Genomic DNA, 25635 nt, shown 5'->3' with positions numbered 1-25635 from the left:
GAAAAGCTGTGTGGAGATGTCAGTGTAGCTCAGAGCATGCATGTGAGGGCCACATTATCACAGCTACAAACCAGCACAGTAATTCCTCAGTTCAGTCATCCTGACAACTGTCCATTTAGAGGAAGATCTTTTTGCCTGAAGAGAATCCAGCTTGTAACAGATAAAAATATTGAAGAAGTAATGTCAGAGAAGTGCAGGTTGGAATTAGATGGCTACAGACAGCTCTTTCAGTTGAGAAACTGATGATGTTGTGGTTCCATTTTTATTTTTAACTCAGAAAACACAGAACTGCAAACAGAACTATTCCTTTAGAGGCAGTGGAAACTCCCGAGATTCAAATACACTGTAAGTGCATGAGGAAATTGTCTATTTCAGGTGCACTCCACAGAAGTAGTTGTAGCAAGGTTGAATATGCAATCTCACATCACGGGAACACCAAACATAAATAGATTTTCCAATTTAAAACATGGGTATGAACAAGAACTTAAAAACTGTTTTGCGCTGAAACTCAAGGTCACTGCCAGCCTGCTGGAGACCTGCCGCCGCGGCTGCTGCAGTGTGGGGTCAGTCACCAGCGGTGGGTACCACTGCCCTGATGCTGGCGCTCACCAGCAGAATCGGGGGGACATTCCCTTCAGTGTGCACACGTAATGTGCGAGCACGGATGCCTTCCTCCATGGCTCTTTGTGACGGGAAATGCCGACCCTCCGCTCGCACTCAGCCGCGTCCTGCTGTCTGGACGGTCTGAAGCGCGGCTCTTGGTTTCCATGTGTGTCCGGCGCGCCTGCAGCATCACCCCCGGTACCCCCGCTCCCGCACACGCCCCAAGCCCTCCACCGCTCGGGCTCCGCACGGGCACACGGGGGGCAAAGGCCGGCGAGACCCCCGCAGGAGCGCTCCGCCGAGCACCATCGCTACAGCGAGCCCTGCCCGGGGGATGGCAGCAGCATGCCCCGCACGGCCGCGCCTGCGGGAGCGATGCCGGCGGGGGACACCTCCTCCGCAAGGCTCCCCTGGTCCCCGCGGCCCCCGGGGCGCTCGGAGCGGGGCGGGCGGACCCCTCCCCTCCCCTGCCCGTGCTCCCCGCCCCTGCCCCGCATTGGCTGCGGGCGCTGACGGGCAGCGGGGCGGCCCTGCCCAGGGGCACTGCCCGCACTGGGGGTCCGGCCGCGCCGCCGAGCGGGGCTGAGTCGCGCCGGTGCCGCCATGGGGGTGGAGATCGAGACCATCTCTCCGGGAGACGGTACGAGGCCGTGCGGGGAGCAGCCCTGCGGCGCGGGGCCGGGCACCGGGGGCTCGGGGAGCGGGGAGCCGCCGGCGGCAGAGCGGGAAGGCGGCGGGGCAGAGGGAGGCACGGCCGCCCCCGCAGCTCCGCGGGCACGAACCCCGTGGGGCGAGGCGGAGCGCGGCCAGCGGCCGCCCGGGGTCGCGGCGGCGGCGGGGACCGGGGTTTCTGTGGCATCCGCTGACAGCTGCGCGGCCCGAGCGCGGAGCCCGGGGTCGGCGCCCGGCGGAGAGCCCAAACTTTCCCCGGTGGCGAGCCCGGCCTCGCCGGGGCTGCCGCCCGTTCGTGCCAGCATCCCCCGGCGAGGCACCGCCGCCTCCCGGTCCAGCGTGGGATGCTGGCGAGGGCTGATGTGCAGCCCGGGTGGCAGTCGCCTCTCCTTGGCGCACGCTTGCCTTTCGAGAGCCAATTCGCAGTGTTCTGCTGTTCGTTGGCATTATAATTCCGTAAGGTGTTTGTGTTTTGTTTTTTTGTTTTGGTTTGGTTTTTTTTAAGAGAATGTAATTTCTAGCATACGTATGTAGCTATATAATAGCTACATCATATTCATCGTTGGCTGATATACAATCACAAATAATTCGTTCAAGTTGATTGCAGATTAAGTTTCTTGGCCCAGTATATTTCCTTTCTTTGTATATGCTTTTAAATTGGCTTCTCCCTCTGTGCTGTTTAGCTCTAGAGATCGAATTCTTCTCTTGGTTGCAGAGATGTAAAAAAAGAATACTTATACCCACATAAGTAATGGTGCTGAGTTGGGAGTAGGAAGGAGGGTGGAACTATCTCGCAGTAGTACTTTCTATCTATTAAATAGATCAAGGCTGTCATTATAAGTAATATGTGATTCCAAATAAGGTTATATGGATTAGATCTCTTGGTTGCAAGTCTTAATCAAAATCAGCTGACTTTAAACACTGTCTAAAGCCACAGTGAGTCGGTGGTCTTGTGCATCTCTGCTTTTAATTTGGTTTTGATGTGAAATTATGTATCTTCATTGGCTTTGCTGGTGGTAAACTCACACAGCAGAGTGTGTGTCCATAAGGTCTGAAACTGCTTTTCCCAGATCTCTGTATATTAGTGGATCATTTTAATAATACCTGTTTTACTGGAGGTAGGGTTCATCTCACATAACTTTTCTCAGGTTAGCTAGCTACTCTAAAGCAGTCTTCTGAGTTTTCTCTGTGGCCATCTCCAGAGAATAATTTGTCTTGCCTTTCTCTGGATAGGCTGGCTTTCTCTCAAAGCACTGCTAATTCTTTGCTGTCAATAGAGGAAGCCCAGGAGACTGGCATACGATAGTTGCCTGTGGTTTAAATGGCTGTGAATTTAAAAGAGATGACTCCCCCTTTAGCATACCATGATGACCTTACCAGATACCTAGTGTACTGCATTTTGGGCAAGGTGCAGCTAGGGATATTCCAGCCAGCCAAGCCAGTGAGCAAGGCTGTTCAGGTGGCGCTTGGAAGCACCACTTTCTCAATTTTTGTGTTGTAAATCTTGGTTCATCGTGTTAGTCTGCTCTCTGCCATGTACTGCTCATGTGTTTTTGGCACATGAGCCCCAAGGCCATAGCTTGTGTGTGACCTGCTGGTTTATACCCTGTGAGGTGCCCTGTAATGCAGAGCTTGTCGTCATGTTAATTCTGACCAAAGAGCCAGAAAGCCAACTAAGAAATTCTGTTTCATAGAATCATAGAATGGTTTGGTTGGAAGGGACCTTAGAGATCATCTTGTTCCAGCCCCCCTGCCAGGGGGAGAGACACGTTCCACTAGACCAGGTTGCTCCAAGCCCCATCAAGCCTGATGTTGAACATTTCCAGGGATGGGGCATCCACAGCTTTTGTGGGCAACCTAACTTCATCCCCAGTATTTAGCTTTCTTAGGATGTTCCTTAATAAATTACCTCATTGATACTTTTAATTTCTTCTGAACCTGGGCACTCCCCTGGCCAACCTTGAGAAATCATGGTTAGCATCTTTAATACACCATTGACACCTAATTGAGTCTTGAGAGTCATCCCTTAGCTTTCAGTACCTTTAGCAGTACCTAGAACAGGTAAAATGGAAATGGTGACTTCATTTTCTGTCAAGCTAATAATGTAAGCTTTTTTTCCTTTCAGTATGAACATTTTAGGAGGAGCTACCAGGCTTTTAAGAGAACTCAGTGTACTACTGCTTTACTGTTGCCTGATGTTACAAAATTAAACTGCTTTTGTCTGTGAAAATTTCTGTAAAACCCATCCCTGCTAATTAAAGATGCCCTCACAGAGCTGTCTTTCTTGAGTGGAAGGCATTAGACATGTGAATACAAATGGATTTTCTCACAATGTCAGGCTGAGACTTTATTTGAAAAATGATAGCGAAAACATTCTGAGAATATTTAAAGTTGTAATCCATGAAGTTTTGACTGTCCTTTTGCACTTACAGGATGTAAATGCATATGTAATGCACACATATATAGGGAGAGTTATCTAAGAGCTAAACAGCAGCCAAACTGGGACCTTTTACCCTAAACCATCCCATTCCTGTCTTGCATATTAGTGATTTGGTAACACATAGTCACAGAATCATGGAGTTGTTAAGGTTGGAAGAGACTTCCAAGATCAGCAAGTCCAACCATCAACCTAGCACCACCACCATGTTCACCATTAAACCATGTCTTCAGATGCCATATGCATGTGTTTTCTCAACACTGGAAAGCGTTGTACTCCTCCACTTGCCTGGGCAGTCAATGTTTTACAAGCCAATGCTTTACAACCTTTTCTGTGAAGACATGTTTCCCAATATCCAATCTAAACCTAACCCAGTGCAACTTGAGGCCATTTCCCCTCCCTTTTACCCTCCACTTGTCTGGGAGAAGAGGCTGATCCCCACTTCACTACAACCTCCTGTCAGGGATTTGTAGAGAGCAATAAGGTCCCCCCTGAGCCTCCTTTTCTCCAGGCCAAACACCCCCAGCTCCCTCAGGCACTCCTTGTAAGACTTGTGCTTCAAGTTGTATGAGGAGCTACTTACACCTACAGCTGTCATGTGGATGTCTCAGGTATCCTGATGTAACCAAATGGCTAATGCCAGTTCTCAATTCAGCAATTTCCTCTTAAAAGATAAACTTGCCTAGCCATGTCAATCAGAGAAAAGAAAAGATTAACCTTTTATAATTTTGACAGGACGGACATTTCCAAAGAAGGGTCAGACGTGTGTGGTGCACTACACAGGTAAGGCATGTTCTGAATGTTCTGCTTCACATCAAGAGTGATTTCCCATTTCTGATGTCTGTTGTATTTTTTGTTGTGTTCTACCACTCATAATCCTTTGTATAATGTTTGGGTGGGTTTCCTGCTTGTTTTGCTTCTAGCTGATCTGTTCAGGCTACAGCAGGTAGATGTGCCTGCTGGCACATTTGCCATGGCTAGCGTTCAATGGTGGGAGCTTTGCAGAAGAAGCTGCAGACCTGATTCATTAAGCCATTTTATTAGCTAATGAAATTGAGCATGAAACAGTCAAAATGCTGGGTCCATATTTTTACAGCCTCTTGTCTTGACACAGACAATTAATAATTGTATATATCTTAAAAGCATGTGTCCATGTATTGGCAGTAAAATTCATTCCAGATTGAAGAGATCAATACCAGGTCTGTTTAAACACCTGCTTTATGGACTTGTGTTAATCTTAAGTAGTGAGCTGGTTAATGGAGCTGAAGAAGAAAATGTTCTTTAAATCAGTTTATGGTGTTATGCTTTGTGTGTAGTTATGTAAATTGTCAAAGGGATGCAAAAATCTCTGCAGTCCGAGTCTCCACCTGGCCAGTTCACTTCAGCAGCTGCCATTTTATGAGATATTTTCCTTAAGAAGCTAACATGCAGGTTATGTAGGGATTGAAGCTTCTGATCTGGGCCTAGATAATGAGGTAATGTTTTCCTCTAGGGTTCAGGAGGATAGGAAAGTTCTCTCTGGTAACTGTTGCTTTCCTTCAGCTCTGTATTTGATTCTTACAACTGGGGCAAAATGGGAACATTTTCCAATAGATATGGCTAATGAAATAAACCTGTTTGTATTTTCAATAAACCTTTTATATAATTTCAATAATACCACCATTCAGAAAGTTGTGTGGGAGTTAGTGCACTGGCTTGGTGTGGAGGTTGTCTGGGTTTAAGCTCCCATATATACATTTATATATTCAAAGTATTTTGATGTAATGAGGATTTCTAGTTTGAATTAGAAGATGTTAAAGACATAGGTCTCCCATTCCAGTCTCAGCTCTTACAGGCATTTCTCTGTAGCTTAGATATGAAAATAGATGTTTTGAAATTATTTTTGTGAAGATGCTTAAAGATGTTTCTCTTCCTGTCCAAACTTCAAAAGGTTTTATGAAATAAAATTGTCACCTCCCACCCCTAGTTAGTTCAAGATAAATTTAAATGTCAGAACTGAAATAGGCAAAAAAATTGAGCCTGGTGGCTCCCACAAAGCACATTTTTTCTGGATAACTTCAGAGAGTGTGAATGGTGAAATGTGAAAAGATAACAAGATGCTGCATACTGCTATTGATATTAGGTAGAGTCTTAGATGAGGCTGTTGTAAGCTGGCTTTGATATAAAAGACTTTATAAAAACTCATTAAATCAATCTCTAGTGTACACCGTGCTTTTTCCATATACCTTGCTGCTGGTGCTATGCAACCTCTCTTGCCTCCCAGAGATATCAGGGTAGCTCATCACCTCAGTTCCACTGCTGCTGCCAGCAGTCTTTGGTGATGATGTTTTTAAGTTGAGCCTATGGTTAGTGGATAAAGTGTTTCCTTCCAGTGATCTATAAAGCATGTGGATAAGATGACATGTAGGTGTTGAGTTTTAGTTTAAAACAGTTTTATCTAGATCCAGTACAGTTTCTTTTTATACTGATGAGATTCTGGATGTGCCTGGTAATTATCTTGGAATGATCTCTGTCTTATTTATTCAATATACTTATCCTCACCACACTCCTCTGAGTCCTGCTTTAGGAGTTGCATAGCTAAGTTAGAGAGAAGTCTGCAGAGAAATGCAGAACCTCTGCCTTGGCACCTAAAATGGGAGCTAGGAAAAACTAAGACACTTAGATCCAGAAATGATCCAGAAATAATCCAGAAATGTTGCTTTTCAGAGCTACTTAGTACTGCATAGCATGTATAACTCTCTAATGTTCTCCATATCCAGCTGATGTGGCACTCTGGAGCTGGGCACAGATACCTGTGAGGAGGTGCTGTGTTATGGGAGGTGGGTGAACCGTGCACTGAGTGACTCCATCAGGATCCAGAGATTGTTTGCATCCCCAAAAAAGCCTGACCTCAAGGAGTGCTTGGAGCACAGCTCTGAATCCAGGACCAAGCAGAGCAGAGAGCCAAAACCACGGCCTGTGGGAGCCCATTTGGTGTGAATAGCTGAATAACAGTTGTTTCAGGCATGGCAAACCTATCCCCAGCTGGCTCTTGCAATAGTAGAGGGTTATAACTCTGCCTGCCACAGCCTGAACTGCAACCATTACATTCCGGGGGAGAAGAAAGCTGAAATTTCCCACTCCCTTCAGTCTAGCTTGGGACACCTAGCAGTGAAGAGTGCAGGAGCCATGGGCAAGGAAAGGAGCAGGCAAGAGGGTGAGTATTTGTTGCAGACACTCATGCAGGGAAATGGAAGGAGTTGTAGTACAATCCATGTCTTTGGGGATTAATTCAATACCTTTTTTGTTAATCCTAAGATTTTCCCATGTGGTGGTGCCAGCTGGGCAGGCCATGTAACTCCTTGTAGTGGCCCATCTGCTCTCACACCAACACACGCTGTGGTGATACAGCTCCTCAGCACAAGCGTGGTGGGTCCTGTTTTTTTGTGCTTGCACAGAAAAAACCTTGCCTGCCCACTAATTATTCCTGTCTCAAAAGGAGAGGAGAGGCTAAAATGGGTTCTCTTCTGCCAGAGCAAGTTATGAATCTTTGAGGCTCTGTAGTGTCTTATTTCCCCTCTTGCCTTTGCTTTCATAGGCATGCATTTACCATGTGATGAAGAGTGATGGCAGAGAGTGAGGACAGAAGTAAAAGGCCCACAGCAACTTCCATTTTTTAGGAGTAAGCTGTCTGTATGACTTGTCCTGGTGGTTTATGCAGGAAAAGTCAAGAGAGGACCAAAGGCTGGGACTCCAGGTGTTTGGCAAAGCTTTAGAGCTCTGTCTGCTTGTCCTCCAGGATTTTATGCTTCATCACCAAGGTAGAGATTCAGCAGGGTAGTTTCTAGTCTGACAACCCTGCATGTTCTGGAGGAGTGGGAAGTGAGAACTGGAATCTCCTCAAGATGAAGGAGAACTGTGATTGAGTTTTACACTTCAGCTGTCAGCACTCCAGCTATTAGGCTGTTACATGTGGCAGCTTTTCCTGATTCTCTCCTTGCTCAACTGGATACAGAATCTCAGGGTACAGTGTGGTGTGATTCCCAAAAGCATGGTGGTGCCTGAAGGAACAGACCTAAGTTCCAGTGGCAGCAGGAGTGAAGGTGCAACCTCACTAGGGAGCAATTGAGAAAGGACCTCTTCATTTAAGGAGATTGTTTTTAAATTTTTTTTCCCCTTTAGGAGTAATTGCCTGCGGCTTTACAATTAGAGCAGGATTTTTGGATTACCCTTCAGAAGTACCTAATTGCCCCTTCATAAGATGCCTTAGTGCCTAACTTTGGTCCTGTAAATCACCTGCTAATTTTTCAGCTTTGCACAGCCTGATTTAAGTACACAAGTAGATGTCCAGTTAATTATAAAACATTACATAGGGGGACTGTGATGGAACATGAAACCAAGTCCCAGTCTTCGTGTACGATGGAAAAATGTCGTCAGGTTCCTGTATTCTGATTTTTATTAACGAATATAACAAATATGATAATTTCTTCTTAGCATCCAGCATCCCTGTTGAGTCTCAAAAGTTACCTGCACAATATTACTGTAATAGGATTAATAGATAAGGCAGAGCACTGGCACTGAAATGCACTTGCAGCAGCACTGGTTTATGTCATGTTTTTTGTCACAGATTTCCTGGAGCAAGCTTCTCAAAGCCTTTGGCAATCTGCTTACTCCTTCTGTTTTCCATCTGCAAACTGATAGTTGTACTTTGTCTGCCTCCTGTAGAGAGATTGCAGGCAGTTTGAGATATGAACTGCCTCCTTCTTCATGCCTGCTGTAATGGTGACATAATCTTGGTTGGGTCTTCAGGTTACATTGGACCACCGACAGTAGTACAAGCAAACTAATTAGTCCTGGAGTGCATAAAACGCATTTAGGCATTTTCTGCAGTTTTGATTCCTATGATTTAAATTTGTTGACTCTGGCAATGGGAATTAGCAGTGTAGAATTTTCAAAGATTTATGAACATGATACAAAATGTGACTTTCAGTTAGAAATGCCCCTCAACAGAACCTTCACTGAGGAGGGATATGTTCTGTCTGGAGACTGTGAGGTAAAACCTGTCCTCCAGGAAGCTGAATCCCATTCCCTGCCCTCCTGCTGGATGATGATGTGCCTTCACACCAGCTTTGTGTGTTCTGAATCTAAATCTCCTCATGATAATGAGAGGGCAGCTTTTTTTCCCAAGTTATTCAGAGTTGACATTCTCTTGTGTTGTCCCATGTAGCTTGTGGCAGAGCTAAATTCTTAACCTCTTAATCTTTCTCCTCTGATTATAATACTCTGATTTTAAGGAACTGATGATAGCCAGTGTTTCTAGTGTGCTGGAACTGATTTATTTGAGTGAGACTGTAAAGCCACAGTAAATCATTAATTATTTATTAACCTGGACTTCTCTCAGAAGATTTTTCATAGACTTTTTAGGTAGGATTATTGCCCCAAAATTGCACTAAATAGATTTCCAAGAGAGTAGAATACTTCAGTTGGAAGGGACCTAAAATGATAATCTCTTCCAACTGCCTGACAACATCAGAGGTGACCAAAAGTTAAAGTATGTTGTGAAGGTCACTGTCCAAATCCTTTATACACTGACTGATTTGGGGGATCAACCACTTCTCTGGTGGTGGGCCCCCCACTCAGTGAAGAAATGCTGCCTAATGTCCAGTCTAAACCTCCCCTGGAGCAGCTTGGAACCATTCCCACATGTCCTGGGTCACAGGGAGAAGAGCCCAGCACCCTTCTCTCCACTTCAATGTTTATATACTGAGAAATTGCTTTTTTATTATTGTTTTAATGCGTGAAGTGGAATTCCACATTGAAATAAATGAATACTATTTCATTTACTGCAGCTGAGCTTTACAAATTCATTCTGGTTTAGGAAGCAGGCCTTTATTTAAAGCAGAACAAATGATTAATTGTTCTTTTCCTAGTGGTCTGAGGACAAATTTGTATCATCTTCTTTTCCCATATATTGCCAGAATTACTTTATATTGTTTCTTTAGCTTTGGCAGTGGTGTAGTGTTGAGAATTATGGTTATGTCTGTGAATTTGAAAGCTCTTTATATAACAAAAGCATACTGCATAGATATAGATGAACAGTAATTCATAGAATATGCTTGATCTATCATGATTAAAAACACTATTTTCCATTTAACACAATAGAAATGTAATGCAATTCCCTTGAAATAATCCTTGCCAAAAAGATCTGCCTGTTTTTCTTGGATCAAAATCAACTCAGCCTTAAGTGTACATAGTAATAGCCAGAGATTTGTCTATAGTGACATACTCCCAAAAAGACTGAGGTAAATTCAAAGTAACTTTACAGTGTCATTTGTCTTATGAGCATGACTGGATGAACATCAGCCTCGTGCAAGCATTTGTGCCAGGTGAGTACAGGAGGATGTTATTTCTCTGGCCCCACTTTCAGAAACATCTGTGCTACTTCAGGTTGGAGCTCTGCATGTGTAGCTGAGAGGAAAATTGAACTAAGTAAGGCATTTAATCAAAATTCTTTGTCTCCAGGAGGCTGTCTAGCTGGGTTTGGAAGAGGATAGTGAACACTGCAATTAGAATTATCATTAATAAGGATTGTATTGTAACAGACATTATAATTGAACCTTGATTTAAAGCCAGCTAAATCTTACCTAGAAGGAATTTAATTCTTTAATCGAGCATGTTCCCAAGTTACAATATACCAGAGGAGTGTGATGTCTGTCCATCTTTTGGAGACTGCCAATTTTTTTGTGGTTTTTTTTTTTATTATTTAGTGCCCTGGTTTAAAAGTATGAAGGCCTTTTACTTCTGTGGAGATCTTGGTGGCAACTGAGCACTTAGAAACATCTTTTTTCTTTGGTAGATCATAAAAAGTAGTTTTAGCCCTCCCTGAGGAATTTGGTCTTTTGCTGCCCCTTAGAAACAATCTGCAAGTCTTAAACTCTGTCAGTAAAGAGATAAAAATTCTCATCTCTGCTTATTTAATTATAGATTAGTTATCCCTGGAAGTATTTTAGCAGTGACTTTGGCCTGATAGTCATAATAGTGGTCAGAGTCCAGAAGCAAAAGTGTGAGCAGAAGAGATTTCTCCTACACATTTTGCTGCCAGCTTAGTGACTGATGTCAGGTATATTAGTTCTCTTTCATTTTGTAAATTTGATGGGAAAAGGGACTGTGCCTCTCAAAATTGTCATGCAATTAATGTTCGAAAGTACAGTGGGACTCACTGTAAGAGGCTATTGATGGGAAAAAGTGATTTGATGAATAAAAAGGTTCAGAGATTTATAAGGGAAAAAGTAGCAGCTTCAGTGGCAGAGTGAATGAGTTTAAACTGAACACACCAGATTGTTGCCTGATGGAAAAGGATCAGTGTAATAAACTCAAATTTCCCAGTTGCTCCTCCTTTGCTGTGTTGCTATGTATGGTGCCCATTGGTTTCACTGGAATCACTTGTTGTGTTAGATGTTATTTAATGTGGATTGGTGAATCAGAAAAGGACCTTGAACTATTTCAACTAGGTTCTTACTGGCAACCTCAGCTGTGAAGCCTTGGTTTGACTAAGAATTGGAAGTTTCTCCCCTTAAGGGTGCTCCCCATGGTACTGAGGTGTTGTTTGGACTGCTGCTGATGGGCTTTGAGCAAAGAAAGGGATGGGTCCAGGATTGCCCATGACCACTGTCTTGTATTCATTTGGGAAGAAGACAGGAGGAGTTCAATTCTTGCAGAGTAAAGAGGATTATAAATAGATTTCTTCAAGATAGCATACACTGGCACTTTCTCCCCTGACAGGGACTTCTCTGTCAGCATGAGATGTGCTGAGTGATTTGTTGACTGCTACCTTCGATTTTGGAGCACTTGCTAACCTTTACAGGATTTCCTTTCATGGTGGGATTGTAGCATCATGCTCTCTTCCCATTGTGCACAGAAATGAAACTGCTAGTGAATAATTAAACTTCCTACTCCTGCCTCACAAAAGGCTTGAGGAAGTGAATTTTGAGATATTTAAAAAAAAGGTTCACAAAGCAGATTACCTAAAGTACCAGAGAACTAATAGCCTCTGTTCATCAAGTTTTTAAAAGCTCAGAGCTGATCCAGATAAGTGCCATCTTTTAGAAAATTAGATTGCTGTTTCAAACAAGGTATTTTTTTCTGGAACCTCTTTCCTCTTATTTTGAGTGATTCCAGTGTGCCCTGCTTACAGCTCATACCTGTATTTTTGGACCTGAAAGATTTACATCAATTCTTGATCATCAGAATTCCATGTCCTTACAAGAATGACATCATTTTCTAGTAATTTATGCAGCCAAAAATCAAAGAGTTGTTGAAAAAACTGTGCAAGGAATAGTGTGTGTTAGTGTAAAATGTACAAATGATCCTACATCAGCCAAAGAGAAGCTCTTATCAGCTGACACCAGTGATAGGCTTGTCTCCCTTTATTGACAAAATAGAACTGACATCACCGTATTTACCTAATTAAGAAGTCTAAATTGAGAGCTTAGTTACCTTGGGTTACCTAAACAGTTAGATTGTGGACATGCCTCTCTTTCTATTGATTAGATAAAGAGCTTAATACTGTTCCTAGGTCAGGCAGCTCAGCTGGGCAGGGAGTGTGGAAGGGGGCAGATTTTCTCAGTTGTTCAGCACGTGGTGTCATCCCTGCGCAGTGGATCCATGGCAGGGCTGTGTGTAACACCCCACATCCCAGGGCATTACCTGAGCACATGCTGCGCAGCCAGAGATCTCTGCAGCCTTCCAGCACTCTGTGTTGGTCCAAGTGCTGCAGGGATGTGTGTGGGAGATCCCTGGGGAGGGCACTGCCAAGGAGCTCACATGGTCCCTGTTTTGGCTCTGGGAAGAGCGGAGCAGGCGGCCTCGGAGGACACGGCTCTGCCGCAGGAAGCAGCAGCAGCAGCTTGGTGTTGGCAGGAGTTCTGCTGAGTCTTGCTGAACCAGGGCCAGGGGCTGGGGGGGCTTTTTATTGAAAGCAACATCTCTCAGTTGAGACGTATTATTTAGCTTTACTTACTCAAGGGCACTGTAAATCTTCCTTAATTTTTTTTTTTTCCCCCACAAGACTGCTGGCTGCAGAAGCTTGTACTCCCTTGCACATCACTCAGCATGAGGGATCTTAAATGTTGTAGCTGTGGCATCATCAGGCAGAGCCAGAGCATCTTTGTAGCCAAGGCTGGTCCACGTACTTAGGCAGTGTAGTCCTTTCTCTCCCATCCAACACCCTGGGACTTCTGAAACTCAGGGTAACAGCAGTGATTGTGAGGTACATTTGATTTGCTGATTTCCCTCTGTCTCATTTTATGATATCCCAAGTGTGGTTACTCCTTCCAGATCTTTTCCATTTAATCCTGCATAGTTATTTGGTTCTTAGTTGTCTCTTCCTGTTCTAATTCACTTCTCTTTGCACATTTAATGAAGTGACAACCTTGATTTAGCAAGATTATCTTCTCTTACTATTTTTCTCAGTTGCAAGTGGAAAACTTGGTTTTTGAAGGTGGTTTCCTGCTGGACAGCAGAAGAGACCTAACGCCTGAGTAATTAATTTTCCAGTTGGTGATTGCTACAAGAAAAAGACACTCCCAGATACATTGGCATTATCTAGTTTTTAATGACAGAAGTGAATATATTTTTTGTTACTTCCTAACCTGTTGAAGTTGCTGCTGTTGCAACTTTGAAAGTAGCAGCTTTGTGTTGAAATTTTTTATGCTGTCTTAGAACAAAACCAACCCAAACAGAAACCAAACATGTAGTTGTTTGGAAATTACACTAAAATACTATATAGGGATTGCAGTTTTATGGGAATTTACATTTTTGTTCTCTTCTATGGATAAATTTCTGGTTTTACCACAGGCAGGAATTTTTAAGAAGACAGGAGCACATCATACTTTTGGAAGTGAAATGCAGCCATATCTAGAGTGCATAAAAGAAAACAGAAGGTGAGTCCCACAGTGGACAAGTTCCTGAGGCATCATAGTCAAATGTTGCCATTTTTGGACTGGAAGGTACAATTTTCAGCCTGAAGAACTGAAATAAATTATCTTATTTGTAAAAGCTGCAATTTTGGTGAAAAAGCCAAAAAAGCTTCTGATGCAGCTCAGGGGTGTTTGGTTTCTGGGCTAAAAGCACACATTAACAGGTCATGTCCAGCAGTTCATCCACCAGTGCCTCCAGATCCTTCTCTGTAGGGCTCCATAGGCCATTCACAGAGATGAATGCTTTTCTGCAGTGTCATGCTGAAACACCTGACCTTGGCTTGTGCTTGAGGTCACTCTCTGGCAGTGTCTGTCCAGTGATGAGAGCAGGAGCTGCTCCTCTGTCACTCTGCCTGGGTGACAGCTCCCCACACCCTTGTGTCTCTCAGTGGCCAGCTGGCAACAGCTCTGGAAAACCATGGCCATGTCCATCCCACTCTGTCAGGGGAGATTTGGGAGAACACAGACAGCCCCATTGATAGCTTTCAGTTTATTCTGCCCTTTGGATTTCTTCTGCCATCATTTGCACCTCATCTTCAGTCAAATAAATAGCAGGGATGGGTTCAGATGCTTGCTGAGTCAGTGGGCAGTGCTCCTGCAGAGCCCAGCTGAGGGCTGTCATCTGACTGTGCCGGTTTTGCCATGTCCTACCTTTTCCTGCCTGGAACTCAAGACTCCTGACCTTTTATGTCTGAACACTGAGGACTTCCAGGGCCTCTAACTGTAGGAAGAGATGTCCAAAAGTCATTGGAACAGGGTGGAAATTCCTCATTACAAAATGATCCTTACCTGTGCCAATAAGACTTGTTCTTTGTGAAACCAACTATAAAGCTCATCTCATTTTCAGTATCTCATTTTTGCAATCCCTGGCTGAGAGTGTGGGAGTTTTAAATGTGTATGAGTCAAATGCAAATTCGGAGTTGATACAGTCATGAAGAACTGCCATCAGTAGTCCCCTGTGGACAGCTTAGAAAACTGAATCTGATCACAGAGCTACTCACTTCATTCATAAATTGCTTTGGAAAAGGAAGACCTTTTTTTGTTTACTCCCCTTTAAAAGACAGGGACATTCAGAAGGGAAGTGCTGTGTCCAGGGCACAAAGTGAGCCTCTAGAAAAGTTAAGGCTAAAAATTCATGGGCTTTTAAATTCCTTAACTACTATATTTACCTTCCCACTTATCTATTGCATTACCCACCTATATTTATTATACATAGGGCATACCAGCTCTGTAGAAGAGCTGTTTATTTTTTTTCCCAGACCTCAAAAAAGTGTTTATCTTTTGAGAACAAACTATTTAAATTAAGATAAATGGTGGTAACCCACTATATACTGTAGTTTTTATTAGGTTTTCTCTTTCTCTAACCAGTCTAGATTTGATTGGTTATGTAAGCATTGTAAACAGAATAAGGGCTCAGTCCTTCCCTGCTGTAAAGAACGGGGGACTTGATTGTAACGATTCACTGTGTTTCATAAAGTAACTAAAGCTTGCAGTACATTGATTTCTTAAAACTGCAGAACCATTTCTGAAGTGCTTTCCTAAGACTTGCTATTGTAGCACATTCAGAGCTCCTCTTCATGTTCAAAAGTTTCTAAAGCATTTGGGAAAACAATAGGAAACAAAGTAGCCTGGACCTGAGAGAATGTGGAGCTATAAACACGGGGGCCAGAGGTGATGGAGGGCTGAGAAATTATTTGCCTTACAGCAAAAGAGCAATAAAATCTTGGGCTGGGATTTTTCCCTGCAGGAGTGTGAAAAGAAACATTGACTGATTGCAAAGCACCTCCATACTGTAATGGAGCTACGCAACCTGTAATCTTTCTATTATTCAGCCTGTCACTGCAGGACTGGCCCATTTGGAGGCTACAAAGCATTTAGATGCTGACAGCTGTATGAGGCTGTAGGAGACACGGTTGGCCATTGTGTTTATAGAGGGCAGTGAGATAAGAATAGCTCCCAGTCTTCAGTGCCTGCCACATTCACTTGAGCTTTTGGACACCTCTGTACGTCTTGAGGACAAGTAGCTGTGTTGAAAGAGCAGGGGCCACCAGGGCAATACTTATCTTAGCTCTTCTTTTTCCCTTGAGAAACTGCTGTACAATACAGGCCAAGAGGGTGTCAGCTGATAAAAGTCAGACAAATGCAAAGTGTTCTCTGGTTTTGATGTTGAGAAGCCTGACATCCAAGAGGAACCGGACACTGTCTGGCACACCGTGGATAAATTAATGTCCCCAGTGTGCCCTTGCACTTCCAACCCTCCTGTTGGCCTCTTACTATGCACAGGACCACCCTTCTTCTTCTAGTTTTTTTTTTTTCCAATACTTTAGCAAGTTGTATAGACTTCTAGAAGAATTTTCTAGTATATTTGTTTAGTCACAGGCAAGTTTTTGTTAGTTTTCAGTGTTATTTGTTTTGCAGCTTCTTAAGCACATTCTAGCAGTACATTAAGCTGAGATTTGTTTTCCGATTGCTCCCTCAGAGGATGAAGCAGTGGAGATTTTCAGCTCATCCAAAAGAACACATGAGTGCAGCCCAGATTTGATAATATTTCTTTTTGCTGCAGCATAATTGCTTGTCACAGTCACTGAAGGTGCCACAGTGTGATTAGACAGGGCTGAAACAAGGGATGCAGGGACATTCCCAGCTCTTTTCCTCCTGCCTCTGCATCACTCTGTCTTGTGTGTAGAAATGTTGCACGGGCTGCACTATGAACTGGGCTGAAAAGATGATGTGAAAGAAAAGGAAGGAGGGAAGAAGTGGTTGTGAAGGACATCAGGAGAACAGGATGGAAGTACAGGGTGATGGAAAGATCAGCAGCCACTTGTGATCTGGCACTGCAGCAGGCCTGGAGTTTGGCAGTGCTGTAGGGAGCCAAAGCACTGGGGTGGTTGTAGTGAAGAGTAAAGAAGACTTGGCTGTGGGAACAAGAGGCAGTATTTATTTCTGCTTCCTTCTCCCCTTTCTGTCCTGTCTAGTTTCCCAGTAGTGCACAGTTTGGGGCCCCTCCCATAGCAAACTCTCAATCTCTCCGTTGCAATAATGTGCTGGGACAAATTGGTCTGGTTAGCATGGTTCATGTGTATAACACTGCTGTGATGAGGACTCTCTAGTGCTGCTGTTATGTGTTTATGGAAGTGATCTCAGAATAAATTTGCTTGACTTTTTTTCCCCCAAGAAAGAAGACAAAAAATTTCCTTCTTGAACCTTGGTACTAAAGAACATTTTTGGTGTACAGTTATTTAGTGGTGGGTGGACACCACTAAATTTTCAGGGCTAAGACTGTGGTGCACAATGAGAGCATTTTGACTAGGAAGACAAGGGTCTTTACATGGGGAAAGAATTCTTGCTATAAATATATTTACTAATACAGTGTGCATGACTTTTAAAGGAAGTACTTTGCCCTTCTGCTGAGCATTTGCAAATTTCAAGCCTTTATAATTAGCTTCTTATCAGAAAATGAATCATTATCACCAGCCAGGGTAACTTCTGAGCATAACCTGTATAAACCTGTCACTGAGCAGGATTCATCAGAACTACATTAGATCCTGATGAAGGTATTAACTTGAATGTCAAAGGCACTACCAGGGTGAAGTATTTAAAGAACCCACCTTACACTGAAGTAGTGACAATGCTGCACAAGATGATGGGGATACTTTTGCACCTGTAAAAGATTCATGGCTGACTTAAAAGTGAAAAAATGGTTTTGCTGAACCTTCCTTTTACTGCTCCTTGTGAAGCAGCATTTGGTAATCTAGAAATGCTTCTTTTGGCCTAGCTGAGAGAGGATGGATTTGATGACAGGCCCCTCATATGAAGAAGGTATTTAGGACATTTTTATGGGGAGAAGCCACAACCCATGGATGCTTTTCTCCTGCTGTTTGCCAGAGACCTGGGGAAACAACTTAGGAAAAAAAATCAGCTTACCATATATTTTTTAACTGTGATGCATATCTTATACGACAGATTATGGTGTTAGCTTAAATATAGGATCAACACTTATACATTTAAGATGGATTAGGGTGGATGTTTACAATTTGTTTGCCTCTTTTTTAGATGTATTCAAGGAAGGCATCTCTAATATGGGTGTATGTATGCCATAGTATAAAGATCTTAGATTATAATGTTCAAAAGTTCAGGTCCAACTGAGTGTGGGTTTTTAGTGTTCAAAACATTTTAAAATAAATTCTGACTCTTGTTTTGTGTCAGTATTACAGCTCTGAAATGTATTATGCTGTGTTGTACCTTGTTCAGCTGGTCTTTCTCATCTGTGTTTTTGTTGAGTAATAGTGACAAAATTCTGATTTAGGATGTCATAGAAATGGAGTAGACTATTTCAGTTGGAAGGGATCTACAACTATCATCTGACCCAACTGCCTGATCTCTTCAGAGCTGGCCAAAAATCATGGGGTGTTATTAAAGGCATCATCCAAATGCCTTTCAAACACTGACAGGCAATTTTGGGGTCATTGGCAGAAAATCTTTTCAAGCTGGCTCTCAAGGAGTTGGTGTGTGGATGGCTGGATAACGTTTACAGAGGATCATGAGGTTTTCCATCATGGTCTGCAAGGAATTCATGGCACCCTGAATAAGAAAAAGATAGAAAAAAATCATGCCAGTGGATCTAAAATTGGCTTATTCAGTAGAGGGCTTTCCAGTAGACTTTAAATTGGCTGGTGTCAGCCCCACTGTGATGTTTTTATCAGTGGAGGAAGATATCAAGGTGATAAAAATTAATAGAGACATCCTAAATAAATGTTCTCATCACATAGGTCATTGAATCACAGTAAGAGGAATCATTAGTTAATATTGTCACCAGTAAATAATTTGTTTCATTTGCTATTAAACTCTTTTCAAACTTGAAGGTGGAAGAGCAAAGAGTGACTCCTGTGCACTTTAGGAGCACTTTGTCATGTGAAACAGTGACTTTGAGACAGACTTGGGGAGTTGTGGTTGTTATCAACTGAACACATGCTCTGAGCTGCTCTTTGGCCAAAAAGCTGGCTGCAACCATGAATATATAAACAGGAGCACTGAGGAGAAGAGAGGGGAGCCAGAGATCTCACACAGGTATTTCAAAAACAGTGCACTCATTTCTGTAGTCCACAATGCTGATAAGATACATGAGGATGGTAGAACTACTGGGAGACCTTTCTGAATAAAAAATGTCTAATTTATTCAGCAGGGGTTAAGGGATGGTTTGCATGGGGAATAAAAAATTGATAAGACAATTGAATTGATTTGTTAGTACACCAAGAGACATAAAGGTATTATAGCTGGGAAGTAAAATTTTGCAAGTTCACCTGAAAATAAGGAATACATGTGAACTGGCAATTCTGATTTATAAATGAACACCAATCAATAATTGCAATCACTTCATCTCCCTGAGAAATCTTCTAATCTATTCTAATTCAAACAGGAATTATTTAGTGAAAATCCTGCGGCTTCCATGAAAGTAGGAAGTCAGAAGAAGAAATTGCAAGGACCACTTCTGGCATATAGGTGCATTAATCAGCAGTTTTGTCATGTATTTTGGAAGCTTTGGTAGCATTCTTGTTCAGTGGTGTTTTCCTTGTGTAGATTAGTCCCAGGGACTTCACATCCTTCCTAGATTCATGCTTCTTAGAGCTAGGCTGGTAATTTGTCCAACTCCCCCCATAACAATGTTTGAACTTGAACTCATTTGCTTCCCTAGATTTCATCATGCCAGTTACTATTCTTTTGCATTTCATTTTTTGTGTGTCTGGATCTTTGATACCTTTTCCTGTATATAAATGAATGACAACTAAAAGATGGTTTCAATCAAACTGTTACCTGCTTTTCCAGCTTCTGGGTGATGGTCAGGTGAATCTCAGAATGGGTCAGGCTGGAAGGGACTGCAGTGGCTCATCTGGTTCAACTTTGTGCTCAAGCAGGGTCATCTCAGAGCACATGGTGCAGAATTGCAGTCAGACATTTCTGGAGTATCTCCAGTGAGGGGGACTCCACAGGCCCTCTGGGCAGTTCCAGTGCTCAGTCACAGCACAGGAAAGAAGCTCTTCTTCATGTGCAGGTGGAACTTTCTGTGCATCAGATTCTGCCTTTTCTCTCTTGTCCTAATTCTCGGCACCACCAAAAGGGTGCCCTCCCATGGGTGGAATTCACTGACACCAGGGGACAGTCAGCACTTTGCACAAGATACTCCTTACTGTGAAGAATGAGCTGGTACAGCTCTGGAACCATTTACATCCATTTGCATGCTGATCATTGGCTTGGACTGGACATCCTTTAACTGGTCACTTCTCAGGAAAGTAATTGAAGTGTATTAAAGGGATATTTTAAAAATGCTTGGTCAATTATAGAATGTAAGATCATGTTTCAAAGTAATTTTCCATGCTTAGTCAGAGGACTTAATTATGTTTTTAGACCACTTTGGTTGATACAATTTTTATTAGATAGTGCTTATTGTATATGAAAACCAAAATAGCTGCATTGAAACAGATGGATGTCTGACTTCAAGGTATGTCTTTGATGTGGGGATTACTGGGCAGAAACCTGGGATTGAAGCTGGGAACAGACAGCTGCAATGGCTCTTTCTATAAAAAATGGTAAGTACTAGATGTGCCCAGCAGAAACAGCAACTCCTACAAGAAGTGAGCCTTTCCAAGGGAATCTGCAACACACAGGAAGATTGACAAGCCATTGTGCTGCTCAGGGTAACAAACACTGTTTGCATAAATCCCCTTGCAATCATCACGTCTCATTTAATTGACATCCCACTGCTTTGTTCTTCTTTAAAAACATTTGATTGACTCTTCTGGAAAACACTGCCTTATCAATGTAGTACAGGCAAAGCAAGTTTCTGTAGCAGCTGTTCTCAGGAGTGGCCATTGGCCATCTGAAGCCCTGGCCCCCTGTCAGCTCTGCCCTGTTTTGCAGCAGGGCTTTTTGACTCTTACTCTGCTGTGTGTTCCTGCCCACAGGGCACGTGGTTTTGGGGTTCTCTGTGGCACACACACATCAGAACTGTCTCGTGTTACAGGAAAACCCAATGGTGGCAAGCAGTGTTCACTGGCTGGGCTTTAAGCATACTTCAAAGACATCCGTGTATGGGAAAAAGAAAAATAGTCACACCAGAAAGAACATGGAAAAATTCCCTATAGAGTGATTGTAAAATAAAATTATCCCACCTAGAAATACCCTGTGTACCTTGCACAGAAGTTCACCTTGATTTTTAAGTCATGCTAACACTGAAGGTGGTTTGGGAGCAAATTCTGGGGTCACTGGATGATCTGTAGCAGTCTGACTACACAGAGAGGACTGATACATGGGTGGGGCTGTGTGGACACAGCAGGATCCTGGGATTGCCTGCACATTCCTGGGCATTGCTTGTGGCAGTGGCGCAGTCTGTACATGGTGATACTGAGCACCTTAATGCCTTTCCCAATGTGGGTCTGCATCATTGGCATTACAAGGAATAACATAGATGGCCTCTTGCTATTGGTAAAATACAGCCTCACCCTGTGGATAGTTTGGGTGTAAGATTTTTCACTTGATTTTGTAACAGTTTTGTTCTGTTTAAGTATAAATTCTACCTACTTTGTGTATTTTCTAAACCTAGCGATCAAACCAAATCACAAAAAAAGCTTTGTGAAAGATGTCACAATTCTCCTCTGTTAATGTCACACAGCAAAACTTCTCAAATGCAAGTTCACCTGTAGCCCTGATTTTGCTGATTTTTCTCAAAGTATCTGTTCATCATTATTTTCAATAGAACACAATTCTTCTTTTCTTGTGTTGGAGTAACCCTCAGAGATTTCCATGGTGCTACTCACAACTGACATAATGAGGTTAATTTTATTGAGTGTATTTTGTTCCCTGCACCCCAGTGTTCATGATTCATCATTTCTTTTGTGAGTGAATAGTGAGATAATGAGATAGCAGGTTGACAGGGGCAGAAATACATTCAGGTTTAAAACGATGGATGTGCCTTCAGCCAAGTAGGATGTCAGGCTGTTCCATGGGGATTGCCAGGTCAAAGCTGACTCAGAATTAGTATTTATGAATACTCCATCAAAATACAAGCATGAATAGTGATAAATGTCTGATTAACACACACATCAACTGATATATTCTATATTCACTACCCAATACACACCAAAGCTGAGAAGAACAATATGAAATTTCATTATTAGAATTATGGCTGCCTGCTGTGATGCAGTGCACGTTCTTCATGCTGGATAATATAAAGAAATGTTTTTTACTGTGTGGACATCATGAACTTTGCAATGTTCTGACTTGTCCATTTCCTCACTTTTAAGAGTTGGGGTTTTTGTAAGTGTTAAATGTCATAGATGTTTTTGCACAACTTAGGAAGTTAAACTTTTAAAAAGAGATGTGTGGGCTTTGAAGTGATGGTAATTACTCTAACTTTGTGCTAGTTACATTTAATGTCTGGGGAAAATGTAAGAAAATATTCAGAGTTGAAAAGTTTCTAAAATAACTGTGTTGAAATCAAAGGAGTTTGATGCCCAGGTGCATTTGAAATGCCTGCAGTATGATTACTACATCTTTAGACACCTAATTATCTTCAAATATCTGCCCTTTATGTCATGTTTACATGCAAAAATGCTTGGCAGTGTTAATGGTTGGACTTGATGATCTTAGAAGTCTTTTCCATCTTAAATGATTCTGTGATTATAAAAACGGTGCCACTTGTCACTGGTGTTTTGTTTCTGACATGGGTGTGTTGATGTGAGCATTGCAGAGATGTTGGGAGAAATTTGTATTTTCAACCAACATTTTTATATCATAGAAAGTGAGTATGAGATCAGATATTACATTCTGCTATTCTGATTAGGGTGACATTTTTAATCTGGTTACTACCTACTGCATTTTGTGTACATTTTCAGTTTAAAAGAGATTGTGTGAGTGGCTCCGCAGCAAGCACTGCGTGTTTCTCAGCTTTTGCTGGACTTTTTGATGTTATGATTCATGGAGACAGGTCTGGCCATATTAAATGAAGATTGCTCCCATTTGGCTTGCAATTTTAAGTACTTACTAGTTTATTTAATAGAGATGTTGAAAAGATGTTGACTGCCTTCTGTTATGTACGTGTGTGTGAGTCACAGGTGTAGGAGATGTGGCATGTTCAACCTCTCTCTCTCTCGGCTCTGCTGGGCTGGGGACAAGCATGTTCCTGTTCTCCAGCACCCCAGGCTGTGTCTGCATTGCAGCTGACAAGGGCTGGGAGCAGGAAGGTGTGTGAGCCACGGCTCCTGATCACAGGCTTACCCCAAGGCAAGCTGCAGACTGCCCCTGCCCCTGCCCACGGCCTGGCAGAGCACTGAACTGCCAGACAGGCTTAGACAGAGCCCCTTGGGCTGTGCCCGGGGTTGCACTTGTATTTCACTGTCTGAATATAGAGTAGGTCTGATCCCGAGGGCAGCCTTGGGATGACCCCGGTGTGCAACGTGGAAATGCCCCAAGTCTCAGAGCACAGACGGCTCTCTAAGCTGCACAGTTAGGTCAAAGATGGCACATGGCTGCTAAGGAGAGAGAGAGCAATTTCAGCTGAGGAAACATCCATGACCTTGACACGCCCCAGCCATGATTTTGTAGCTCTCCACTGGTGCTAATCCATGTTGGCTCAGACCCCAGTTGGGATCAGACAGGTCAGCGCCTGCTTAGAGATTTCTGACTGGGGAACAGAAGCAGAGCTCAAAACAGAAGGAAAAGAATGAAGGGTTTTAGGATTAGAATGAGAATGATTACATTTGTCTTGGCAGTAGTGATACCACACGCACACACAATGTTGGGGAGCTGCTTCCTGGCAGCTCCACACCAAGTGCTCATGGAGCAGCATCCAGGCTGTGCACTGAAGCTTTCACTCGACTCACAAGTCTCAGCCTGGCTCTGGAGCCAATCCCAGAGCTTGCTGCTGGCCTCATGGGGCAGTTTATCGTATCTTCTATTTAATCTTACTCTGGGCAGACTGAGAACCCGATGACAAGAATGTCCCATGCATGATTTAGCTCCTGCAGATGGTCAGGACATGCCTGTTTTAATTTCTGGCATGTGCAAGCCAGAGGGAGAAAAGGCAAGGAATTTGATGGGCACAGAAGAGTAGTTGCAAGGAACACTCTCCTGCTACTCTGCATTGCAATGTGAGAGTCACAGCAGGTAAAGAGTGTTTTATCTGTGAGGACACAAGGTTGTGTTTGCTTCATGGGTCTCCTTAGGGCTACATAGGAAGGATGTTCATCTCCTTCTTGAAAGCTGCATGTTGCTGCAGTTTGTGACATTTGTGGAGTTACACTGTTGATTTTATTTTCTTAATATAAAAGATAAATAGAAAATTACTCATTGGTACACCTGGGCATGCCTTGGACATCTGGACATTAAGGCATTAAAGCTCAAAGTGATCGAGAAGTAGAAGATAGTTCACTATTTAACATCCAGCTGGAGAACTGTGTTTACTCCTGTATTACATAACTGCTTTTTCAGACAATTTCTGTATTTTTCCATGCATCTCTGAAAGTGCTTCCAGTTATTCCAGTAAACATGGGTCTGTAGGAAGAAGGGGAGTAATTGCTTTTGAAATGGTTGAAAATAATGCAGTTATAGCCCTGTAATCAGATGCTTCAGGATGTGGCTATTTATTTCACAGTTCTACTTGCTAAAGATTCATCCTGCAGTGATCAGCCAGTGGTCCTTCTTGGGTTTCATACAAAAATATTCAGGAAGATCTGCAGATTGAATTTATTCACAGTGATAAACTGCTCTTCAGGGTGAGTGACACATTTAGCTCTGGAAAAATAAGGAATGAGCTAACCAGTTATCACAATGAAGAACAACCATTTTAAAGGTTCTTTGGTTGCTTTCAATGTAGATGCTTTTGGACAAAGTTTTGCTCTCAAATGTCCTCCCCACTACTGTAGAGTTATAATTTTTTTAATAATATTGTCGTTGTTTCCTGGAACAGCAAAAGGAGAATTTGATTATGTTTGTATTGTAGAATCATTCAAGAGCTCCATTGTGCTTAACTGTGCAAAAAACGGATTAGGAGAAACTCTCATTCTCAGACAGCTGAGGAAGATGAACGACAAAGAGGAAGGGACACGGTCAGATACACGCATGTATTACTATGATATTTACTTTATGTTTTCAAAGGCAAAGTGAGAGGCATCTCTCAGCCAAATTATCCATTTCATAACTCATTTTCTGTAATGTTACAACACGTTTGGGTGTTGAGGAGAGAGCCTTATAGAGTGAGGTGGCCTCAGAGAGATGCACAAAGAGAGCATTCAGGGTGTGGAGCACAAGAGTCAACGCCTCCAGTGAGTCTCCAGGACCATTTTGTTTGTTTTGAACATGTTTTACCTTGTGGGCAGCCTTGCCTGGGCTCACTCCAGAGCGAGGTGGTGGTTCTGTAGGATGTGTAGTGTGGCTGTGCTGCTGTTAATCCCCAGGGAAGGGAGCTGGCCATGGATGTGTGCACAGACATCTTGTGGCGTTGAGTTAGCCCCTCCTGTCCCGTCTGCACTCACTGGGGCCTGAGCACTGCAATAACCACTTCAGTCAGGGTCTGGCCACCCCATTTAGTCTCCCTCCACTTTTGCTCTGTAAATATTTGTCCTGTCCACATCTATTGTTGGCACAGAGACATCAGTAGAAAGGTCTCTTAAGCCTGTGCTTGCATGTTTGGATTCAGGCCAGTGAAAGTTAAACCTGATCATCTTAGCCTCTCGCTACCCCTGCTCCTTCTTTTTTTTTTTCCAGTAGTAAATGATGACTCTTCTCGAGATGAGCCAGATTTTCCTGGGGGCAGGTTGGCATTTCCCCAACACATACACATTTAATGGCATGTTCTGGTGCAAGCAAACAGCAGGATAGAGGGGTTTTGTTCCTGTTGTACCCACTATCTAATTTGTTCCTTGACACTTTCCCTACCCACAGGGGAAGGATGGCTGTCTCTCTATACAAGCCAGA

At 43.0% G+C, this 25635-nt stretch overlaps 1 protein-coding gene across 4 annotated transcripts in view; it reads left to right on the top strand.

Annotated features, from left to right (window-relative positions):
* The first annotated feature begins 485 nt into the window (after positions 1 to 485).
* FKBP1B (FKBP prolyl isomerase 1B) overlaps positions 486 to 25635 on the top strand; it is a 45078-nt gene continuing 19928 nt past the window's right edge. The window contains exons 1-3 of one of the 4 annotated variants that reach the window (XM_074538024.1): positions 486 to 1243; positions 4448 to 4495; positions 13547 to 13631. In XM_074538024.1, coding sequence (XP_074394125.1) covers positions 651 to 1243; positions 4448 to 4495; positions 13547 to 13610 — 705 coding nt within the window. In that variant the 5' untranslated portion in view covers positions 486 to 650 and the 3' untranslated portion in view covers positions 13611 to 13631. Of the gene's footprint in view, positions 1244 to 4447; positions 4496 to 13546; positions 13632 to 25635 lie in introns of those variants that run through there. The other 3 variants (XM_074538025.1, XM_005485091.4, XM_005485092.4) reach the window with 3 other exon arrangements.

Source organism: Zonotrichia albicollis, chromosome 3 (assembly GCF_047830755.1).
Source record: "Zonotrichia albicollis isolate bZonAlb1 chromosome 3, bZonAlb1.hap1, whole genome shotgun sequence".
In the NCBI taxonomy this organism is placed as follows: Eukaryota; Metazoa; Chordata; class Aves; order Passeriformes; family Passerellidae; genus Zonotrichia; species Zonotrichia albicollis.
Note: the sequence above shows the minus strand (reverse complement) of the source record. Positions and strands in the feature narration are given on the sequence as shown.